Below are 10,465 nucleotides of genomic sequence, written 5' to 3' on the forward strand. Positions count from 1 at the left end.
GGTTCAGGTACTGGACTAGTAATCATAAAGTTGCTGGTTCAAGCCACATCACCATTAAGTTGCCACTGTTAGGCCTCTAAGCAAGGCCCTAAACCCTCAATTGTTTGCACTGTAATAAGCCTTTAAGTTGAGTCTGCTAAATGCAAATGAAACAGAATAAAAGGACAGGTGTGCCTGTGGTTAATAAATAACCAAGTTGTTCCAAGGTTCACACTCGCATGGACTGCTGGGAGAAACCAGAAATAAAGGAAGAGCAGAATTTGGTTTGCATACTTTTATATTAGCATTTTGAATGGCTAAAGCTAAGGAACCGGTAAATTCAGGTCCTTTTGCCCGGAGGCCTGATAATTCAGCCTTCAAACAGCAGAGGCTGCCAGCCTGGTCTCCGTCCCTGACACCTCAAACCGTGCTGCCTATCTTCTACTGCCTCTCCCTCGTATGTGTGCTGCTCGGAGTCTGGCTCCTCATTACAGTACAGAGCACAAACCAGCTGAAGGTGAGCGCTTCTCTATATCACTGTGTGTGTGTGTGTGTACAGACTTTACATTTGAATGATTTCTGCAACTGATCTTTTTCTGTGACTGGATGGTTGGGAAAAAATTCGAAAGCTTACACTGGTTGTGGAATGGTTACATCAGGCTAAAATTGACACGTTTTGGGTCACTGTCCGCCTAGAAGAGCTAGCTACCTCAAAGATTCAGCTATCTGAATAATGGTATGATGTTCTGGAAGGATAAAACACCACCATCATCAACAACTGACTGATGAAAAAAAAAAACATCAGAAGAATGATGCTCCTTCCTTACTGTTCCAGAGACTTAAAAAACTTTGCCAAGGCATAACTCTTAGCTCAGTGGTTAATGTACTGGATTAGTAATCATGAGGCTGTCAGTTAAAGCCCCACCATCCCCAAGTTCCTACTGTTGGGCCCCTGAGCAAGGCCCTTAACCCTCAATTATAGGGCCAGTGATAGCTCGGTGGTTAAGGTACTGGACTAGTAAACAGAAGGTTGCCGGTTCGAACCCCCGCCACCACCAAGTTGCCACTGTTGGGTCCCTGAGCAAGGCCCTTAACCCTCAATTGCTCATCGTGTTCCGCTTACTGTGTAAGTCGCTTTGGATAAAAGCGTCTGCTAAATGCTGAAAATGTAAATGTAAATGTAAATTACTTGAATTTTATTCAGTGATAATTGTAAGTCGTTTCGGATAAAAGCATCTGCTAAATGACTCAAATGTTCAAAAGTTCATCTGGCAACCTGTGGTAGTGCTTATTATTTCCTTTAATTTGTCACTCCACTGTTTACAATGCAAGCACAATGTGTTGCTCCTAGAATGAGATACAAGTTCAGAATGAGATCCGTTGTAATCGAACATTAAGATATTAATCAATATTTGCAAATGTTTTTTTTATTTTGCCTTCAAAAAAGCCACACCCAAGCAAAAATACTAATAAAAATGTTGCTTAAAATTATTTCACTACTGCTAGGTTGACTACACAGAAGCTGGATCATGTGATCATTGCCTTGAGATGCGCAAGGATCCCACCAACGCCAAGACAGTATGCGAATGTGTCGTCAACTTCAACCTCCCAAAGACTTTCCTGGTATGTGCTGGTTACGGCCAGCGAGACAAACCCCTGGGTAACAGTTTACTCAAACGCTCAGTCATAACAGTGATATAAAAATGCGGGTATTGTACTGTTAATTATTATGACAGCCTCTTAGCATGTAACATAAGCTGTCAGAACATCACATATTATAAATCTACAAACAACACTAATACCTGACATTAGCTGTTACAACTATTCAATCACATATGTCACCGGTCATGGCAGATTTAAGACATTTGTATGTCATTGTCACAATCGCAGCTCAAATGAAGTGTAACCAAACTTTAATGCTGCTGAAAGACGTATTAATGAAAACAGCATCTTGCATCAATGCAAAGTAAAACGCTAGCAGGTCTCTTTATGTACTTTAATGTAGTTGTCTTTCTTACATATTAAATCTCATCTAGACGTATTTATTTGTGAAAAGATTCAGCTACTTACACCCTCAGGGGTAATATATGCAGACATTTCATCAAATTTATTTTATATTGACAATTCAGTGACCCTAAAAATGTTTTTTTTCTTAGATTACCAACAGGGGAAATATAGATGATAAAGGAAAATTTCCTCTGGGTCTAAACAAAGCAAAATAGACAGTCACTTAAAGATGTACATTTTCTGTAGTACTGACTTGAGTGTTTACATCTTTTAAAAGATTTGGCAGGATCAACACACCTACAGACCTTTTCTTTGGGTTGATTGCAAAAAAACAGCTCGTACGTCCGTGCAGAACCTTTACTGATTGCACAAAATAAGCACATGTATAAATGTCAATGCCTGGATTAGAATTATTCTTTTGATTTTGTTCTTTGATATTTAGTACACTCCATCCAGACAACAAATCTGTCTGACAGAGCATTATAGCTGATATTTGGAAACTGACCTAAAAATAGTTTACAGAAAAAACTGAATTTAAACATATTTCTATTTTCCCCTGATAAATGATAGCAAATAAGATGAGATAATGGGACCAAAAAGCGTTGAATAAATAAAGGGTATAAAACTTGTGTGAATAAGACACCTCAGTTTTATATTTTAAATGAATTGTTTAAAAAAAACTGTTTCCATTAAAACTTTGTTACTAAACAACTAAACTTTGTTATTATGGGTAAGTAACATCCCTGTAAAATATGTAGAGCAAAAATGTTTTAAGAAATAATGTAATAATTAAAATCAGCTGACTGGGGAGGAATTAACCCCAGGCCCTTCTTGCTGTAAGAGGACAGCACTACCCACTGCACCAGTGTGCCACCGAGGTTCAAATCAAAGTTTTTTGTACTTGTTTTTTTTTTTTTTTTTAACAAATGCCAGCAAATAAGGCAGAACAAAAGGTTTCACTTTTGCAAAGCTTTGTTACTTTTGCTTTAAACCCACGCTTACAAATCACCAGTTTAACATCTTTAATAATGTATGTAATGGCTTTAATGATGCCTATGTTAAGCTTCTAAATTCCACAGCAACAGTTACAAACTCCCAGACCATTCATCAACTATCAATAAAGTCATTTGGCTGAAAGACAAAGCTCCAGGTTTTTGGCTGCTCTACAGTCTTGTTTTGCTTGTTGTTGATTTGAACACCTGTCAGATCGAGAATGAAACCATGAGCTGATGTGTCTTTTCTCTCAGGGGGACGTTTTTTTCTACTACGGCCTGATTAATTTCCATCAGAACCTGCGCAGGTACATGGACTCCCGCGACGATGCCCAGCTGGTTGGGAGGAAGAAAAGACTGAAGGTGCTTCTCTGTCTCGCATCGTCCCGCTGTCTCTGTTTACCACTGTCTCTCCTTTTCCCGCTGCTTTTTTTCTTTCTGTCATGAAATGTGCTTTGATAAGGACACTTTTTCTTATTAGTTCGATTTTTCAGGTAACTCCCTGAGTCTGAATCCATATGGGAGCACTCATGCCTTTCATCATCACTGTTCTGTGTTTTGAGTAGGCTTCATTAATGCCAGTAATGAGACTCATTCTTTTGTCATGTCTCCTGCAGTCCCCCAGTTCGTACTGCGAGCCGTTCGATTACAACGAGCACAGTGTGCCTATCGCTCCCTGTGGTGCGGTGGCAAATAGCATGTTCAACGGTGAGACTCGTTTCACACAACATATATACATCACATTATGAACATGACATTATACTGGTATAAAGATAGAATGACATATTTAAAAACCCCATTTCAGTAGTTGGAACATTTCGTAAAATGAATCTGTGATTGTTCTGTGTTAATTCTCTTAAACCTTTATTTAACAAAAAAGTACAAAGAAATGACTTTAATGTACTGGCTGACCAGCTTGATTACATTTTACAAATGTGAACAAATTTAGAATTTTATGCCTCCAACACACTCCAGAAAAGTTGAGACAGGTGCAAAATAAGAGTGAAAATAGTAAACGCTATGCAAGAGAATTGTTTACAGGTGAGGGTATCATCAGGTATGACTGTTTAGTCTTGTATCAAGCAAGAATGGGCAAAAATTCCACTTGCAAAACTGCAACAATTAATATCATCAGTTACAAAATGATTAAAAAGTCTCATTAATAGGAAAGGTGATGGAACACGCCTCTGTCCCAATTCTTTTAGGTGTTGCAGGCACTAAATTCTAAATGTGATTACAAAAACAATCAAGTTGATCAGTAAAAGCATCATAAATCTTTCCTTTGTACTTGTGTCAGTTAAATAAAGGTTAATGAAAATGAACAAATTAAAGATTTGTAATTTTTTAAGTATTTTACATGTCCCAACTTTTCTGTGACTCTCCATGTACGATACGGATTTCTATACGAACACTTTTTGTTCAGCGATCGGCTACTGCACACGTGTCAGGGTGTGTTTTAGTCACGGCTCCCCTCGGTCAGGAGTGGAGGACTGTAGCAGTAGAGGGGAAATACGATCTGGATATTGGATGCGACTAGATTGGGAGAATACTTAATGCATTAAAAAAAACATTGAATTTAGGTCTCCAGTCAACTGCGAAACATCACACTCATTTTGTTTATTAAATCATTTATAATTAGATTGGGTTATATTGAGTAAAACCATAGCTGGTACACTTCTCACTATCCTGCTGGCAAGCATAGTGACACTTCCTGCCAACACTTACAGTCTGTAAGCAAGCAAGCAAGAAAAAGAAAAGCAAAAAGAAATGAATGTCTTACGCTGTTACTGCAATCATGCTTGGGAGCAAAAAATCTAAACGGCTTTATAAGCAAGAACGAGTTTAACCAAAAACAGGATTTTCCATTGCGTCCATGGCAAAAAAAAAATTCTATTACATAAAACCTTGTTTTAGTTAAAGTTCTGGTGTTTGTGGATAGAACTGGCTTTTGGGACGCGTTTGGGGTCAGGGACAGATCTAGGATTTTTTTTATTAAATCGGGAGCCCAAACACAACACAGAGACATGTCACACATTCAAGTGTAATTCTTTGTTCAATTAGCTTTATACATATTTAACTAGTAGTACCTTGTTTGCTGCTGGCTCTACAGCCTTGTGTGATAAACATGACTTTCTTACAGTTAATATAATTTCTAAATAGTTGATTAAAGCTTCATTAAGTTCAAGCAAAAAGTCTGGGCAGAAAATCTGGCCGACAACACACAGCTGAATAAAGTCATTTCACTTTACTGTCCATTTATGTCTAAACACAATGCAACACATGAGTATAATAAGATGGACATATTTTCCTCCAATCTTAATTAAGGGCAGTTGTAGCCTAGCGGGTAAGGTACTGGACTAGTAATCGAAAGATTGCTGGTTTAAGCTCCACTACTGCCAGGCAGCCAAAACATCACAACTCTAAACTTTGAGTAAAACCCAAACACAATATATATTGCTCTTCTCAAAACAATCACAATTTGATGGTCCTATGGTTGCTCCTAAACCATTTCACAAATGCATTCATATCTATTGACTCTAAGCGCCAAGATTCAATGTTCAAAACCACAAGGTGACTCAAACGCTCTCATTGCTGCCAGGCAAAATCAGGGGCCACAAAGGGCTATACTCGACACAGAGGGGCCAAAGAAATGTCCTACATTTTATGTTATATGTGTAATTCTGGATTCAGTAAGCTTTATACATATTCAACCAGTCATATTTTTCATATGTTTGCTGTTGGCTTTAAAGCCTTGTGTAATAAACTTTTTAAATAGTTGATTAAAGCATTAGGTTCAAGCAAAAAGTCTGGGCAGAAAAACGGACCAACAACACACACAGCTAAATAAAGTAATTTAACATTTCTGTCCATTTATGTCCAAAGACAACACAACACATGAGTATAATAAGATGGACATATTTTCCTCTAATATAAATAAATACAATTAACAAATGCATTTTGGTTTAATTTTAATTTCCAAGTGAAATAATAAAAAAATACCTTATTCAGAGTTATAATGGGGATTACTCTTACTTCCTCGTAACACAGATGACTTAAAAAAGCTATAACATCACAACTCCCCAACCCAGACACATTATATATTGCTCTTCTCAAAACAATCACAATTTTCTAAACTAATTCACATCTACTGACCCCACCAGGATTTAATGCTCATTAATCTCCCATTGTTTTCCCAGGCAGTGGCAGGTTCAGAATTTTTCTAAATCAGGGGCCAGAGGGCAATTCAATGAGTTTTATACATATTTAATCAGTCATATGTTTCATATGTTTGCTGTTGGCTCTCAAGCCTCGTGTAATAAACTTTGTAAATAGTTGATTAAAACCTCATTAGGTTCAGTCTGGGCAAAAAAACTGACCAACAACACACACAGCTAAATAAAGTAATTTAACATTTCTGTCCATTTATGTCCAAATACAAAACAATACATCAGTATAATAATGAGGGCATAGTGATGCTAGCTAACTAGTAATGTAACAGACCAAGTTCAGCCACAGCAGGGAATCGTTCAGTCAAATGTTAGATAACGTGTTAAGTCGTTACTTACCAAGAAGTTTAAGTGGTTGGTAAAAACCGTGTTGTTGGTCAGTCACGCTGACCTGGTGGCACTCTGTGTGTGTGTGTGTGTGTGTGTGTGTGTGTGTGTGTGTGTGTGTGTAGGCGCGCGCGCTGCAGCCGTTATAACGGAATAAACGCGTTTGAAATGAATTCAGATAAATAAGACGTTAGCAAATCTTTTAAAATTCAGCTAATGTTGTTCTGTGAGACAAAAAGTGACATTACAGGGGCACTTCAGGGGCCACAACTGGGGCACAAGCACCTGTGGCCCTACCCTCAGTAATACATGAGTCATGTAACTGCTGAAGAGTTTCTATACTCTTAAGTAAACTCAAAAAAGTAAACTGGACTTGGTTGTTTTTGTATCCTTAATAATTCTTCTAAAGACAATGTGACATGTTTTATCTAAAAAATATAGTGTGAGATTTAGTGTGAGATTAAGCCAATTACCCCCAACCTCATGATTTATTTATTTATGGTAAAATTTTTGCCAAAGGTGGCAATTTCTCTGAAGTCTGTAAAGTTATCCAGATATTAGATCACTAAAAGTTTTGCTCACTTGTTTGTTTTGGATTTAAGATTCGTTTACCGTGGTGTATCATCCAACTGATGGTGCTCAGGAGCTTGTTCCACTCATCAGGAAGGGCATCACCTGGTACACAGACAAAAACGTCAAGTTCCACAACCCCAAGATAAACACAACACTCCAGCAGGCCTTTGAAGGTGTGTGAGCTCACATTACTTACTAGCCGTCACACACACACACACACACAAATATTGTCAAATATTGTCATCATACTTTCTTTATGTGGTTTTAGGTACTGCCCAGCCATTGTTCTGGCAACGACCAGTATATGAACTGGACTTTATTGATCCCAACAACAAAGGCTTCATAAATGATGATCTGATCGTGTGGATGAGAGAGGCAGCCTTCCCAAACTTTAAAAAGCTCTACGGCATTTTGAACCGTGCCCACACTCCCTTCTCACATGGCCTGTCTGCTGGAAACTACAGTGTCCAGATCAACTACAGTATCCTTACTATACACCGACAAAGCCAATACATTTTATTTTAAAGTGAAACATCATTAACTGTTTTAACATGTTTTAGGGATCTGGGTGCTGGTACAGGAAGTAGTTTATGTTACAATGGTTGTCAGGGAAAACACAATTTGCAGTTTGCAGTTTTTTTCACTTTGTAACCACTAGAGCCAAATTTTACCCCACACCTATAATTTTATACCAGATTCACTAGGCTAACTCAGCTAACAAGACAGTTTAGTATTGCGCATATCATGATCTAAATCATCACAAACTTGCCCAGTGGTAACATTTTAAATTGTGTGTATATCATAAAAAGATACAAATATAAAACATTTAAACTTTATTTGCATATTGCTAAGAGCAAAGAGCATCAGCAGCTACCAGTGTTTGTAGCTAAGCAACATACTTTTTGCTGTCAGCTATGTAGATAACAACTTTCAGTGTCAGAAACCAAACAAGCAAGTTCATATAAACTTAACTTGCAATTTAAGGCAGTTAGAGAAAAGCATATAATTTATTTAGGCATGCAGTTTGATCAGTCCCCACTGGGTATACGCTATATACTTTAATTGCTGGCAAATTAGTATAATAACTCATGTGCAAAACTAAGGAACACTGTGCTGATGCTGAGGGATTACATAAAGGAAGTGATATTTAATTGTGGATTTAAAAAACAGCAAGATTCTTAACATTTGACCACCAGATTATCCTGTTCAGTACTTCAAGGGCAGAAAGGAAGTGGTGATTTCTACAGTGACCTGGTTCGGTGGACACAACCCGTTCTTGCCCATTGCTTACCTGGTCAGTGGTGGGCTAATCTTTATTGCATCCATTGTTCTTACTGTGGTGTATGTGAAGGTGGGTCGATATGGTAAGAACATGGAAGAGTAAGAGAACTGGAGCACTGAAGCAAAAGGATGCAAAGTCATGGTGAATAATAGAGTGTTAAAATCATTTCTGTATGACTCTGGGATGCAAATTACATTAAAGGTAACGTCAGTTAATTTTGAAGAAAAAAAATACACCTTTATACTGTAGGTAAGGTTAAAACATCTGGAGATTTGTACATAACAGAATTCTTGAAATAGTTCGATCAAAACATAAGACTTGTTAAAGACTCACAAAAGTCCCACACTCCACCCAGTTTTACTGCTTAAAATCACAAGCTGCCAGAGTTTTAGATAGTCTTGTATCATTCTTTAGGACCAGATAGGAATGTGTTTTACCTCATTTTGATTTGTTCAGTCTGTAACAAAAAAAAAAAGAACTCACAGGTTAGGGTATTTATTTTTGGAATATAATTATAAATTTTTCTTTTACTGCAGATGTTTACTTATATAATAAATCGGTAAAGTAGTGTACACTATATGGCTAAAAGTATTTGGACATCTGATCATCTTGTTGGACTTCCCATTTCAAAACAAATGGTATTAAAATAAAGTGACCTCTATGTGATCTTTCCATTGATAAAACTAGGTTTGGTGACGTCATTTTCAGGCTGATCATGATGCATTTTGCCAAAGAGCAAAAAGCCTTGAAGCTTAAAGCTGAATTATGGCTTTAATTTCTACTTCTCTCCAGCAGAGGTCAGCTGAAACATGAACTCAATAAGCCAGATAAGGTCTCAGAAAAGAAAGGAACGTTCCTTTTGCTGGGCCTGTGGGAACTTAATGCTGTATCACTGTACTGTATTTAAAATAATTAAATGTTCTGGTTTAATCACATGCTGACAGCTGCTTTCATTAATATTGTGTAAGATTCAGTTTTAAACACAAGTGTGTTTGTTTGCATTGGACTGTTCAAACCTAATTGCAAAAACGTTTGGACAGTCTGGTATTCAATTTGATTTAGAACACAGGTGAGATCATTTTACCCTATTCATTTTTGTAAATACTTTAGTTTCTTTCATCAACCGCTTAATCCTGGTCAGGGTTGCAGTGGGTCCGCTTCCACCGGGAACCCCCCCCCCCTTCCTTTCTCATCCAATTATGTCTGTGTGCAGCACTGCTGAGATTCAAACCTACAATAGGAAAGTTTGGAAAAAGTCACATGTCAGGAGGATCACAGGATGTACCAGCAACACATCAATATGGTTGTGGAATTGCTAAATCAGGCTGGCATAAATCCCTTGAAATGGCTTTTACAAAATCCTGACTAACTCAGTGAGAAAACTAAATTACATGTGCTGTTTATTTATATTTTTTCAACCCAGCAGATTTTGTCATAGTTTATAACCCAAATAAACTGATAATCATACTCGAATTATTAAACTTTGTGTAATTATTTATTATTTATTAAAAGTTTGCATAAACATGGCTTGTATACTTTCACATATCCTACAATCTTTTCCAAAAGCCTTAAAGCTTTTCTGCAGGGAGGGCGTATTAACTCAGTGGCATGGCCAACAAAGTCCAGATCTGAATCTGATTGAAAATTTATGGTGGAAATAAAAAAAAAAGTTGGTCCATGACAAAGCTGATCTGTCAACAGCTATTCAAGAAAGTTAGAACCAGCTTGGTGTAGATTACTGTTTTTCATTAGTGAAAGTCCATGCCTCAAAGAATTCAGGCCATCATAAAAGCCAGAGGAGAAGCAACAAAGTTCTAAATGTTCTATTGTTTATGATTCTACAGCTTTCTACAGGGATTTAATTATTTTTTTCTTATGCTTGATCTGAAAAAAAAATGCTGTTATTTAAAAGAATTATATTTAATTTGTCTGAGGTATGCAGAATGTTCAGCCATAAAACAAAAAATAATTGTGTCATTTCTGTGATTTTGTTTATTTGCTATGAAGTAAAAACTTCAGTGAACATCTTCCAAGTGTGGTGAGTTTACAGTTTTTGCCCAAGGTTAGGGTCAAACCTA

At 37.2% G+C, this 10,465-nt stretch overlaps 1 protein-coding gene across 1 annotated transcript; it reads left to right on the plus strand.

Annotated features, from left to right (window-relative positions):
• Positions 1 to 237: 237 nt before the first annotated feature.
• On the plus strand, positions 238 to 10,410 carry tmem30c (transmembrane protein 30C). Its single transcript, XM_063005955.1, has 7 exons — positions 238 to 496; positions 1,486 to 1,602; positions 3,234 to 3,341; positions 3,596 to 3,686; positions 7,135 to 7,278; positions 7,374 to 7,586; positions 8,302 to 10,410. Exons 1-7 carry the CDS (start codon positions 293 to 295, stop codon positions 8,487 to 8,489), a joined length of 1,065 nt encoding a protein of 354 aa, XP_062862025.1. The 5' UTR covers positions 238 to 292; the 3' UTR covers positions 8,490 to 10,410.
• Positions 10,411 to 10,465: the final 55 nt, after the last annotated feature.

Source organism: Trichomycterus rosablanca, chromosome 12 (genome assembly GCF_030014385.1).
Source record: "Trichomycterus rosablanca isolate fTriRos1 chromosome 12, fTriRos1.hap1, whole genome shotgun sequence".
NCBI lineage: Eukaryota > Metazoa > Chordata > Actinopteri > Siluriformes > Trichomycteridae > Trichomycterus > Trichomycterus rosablanca.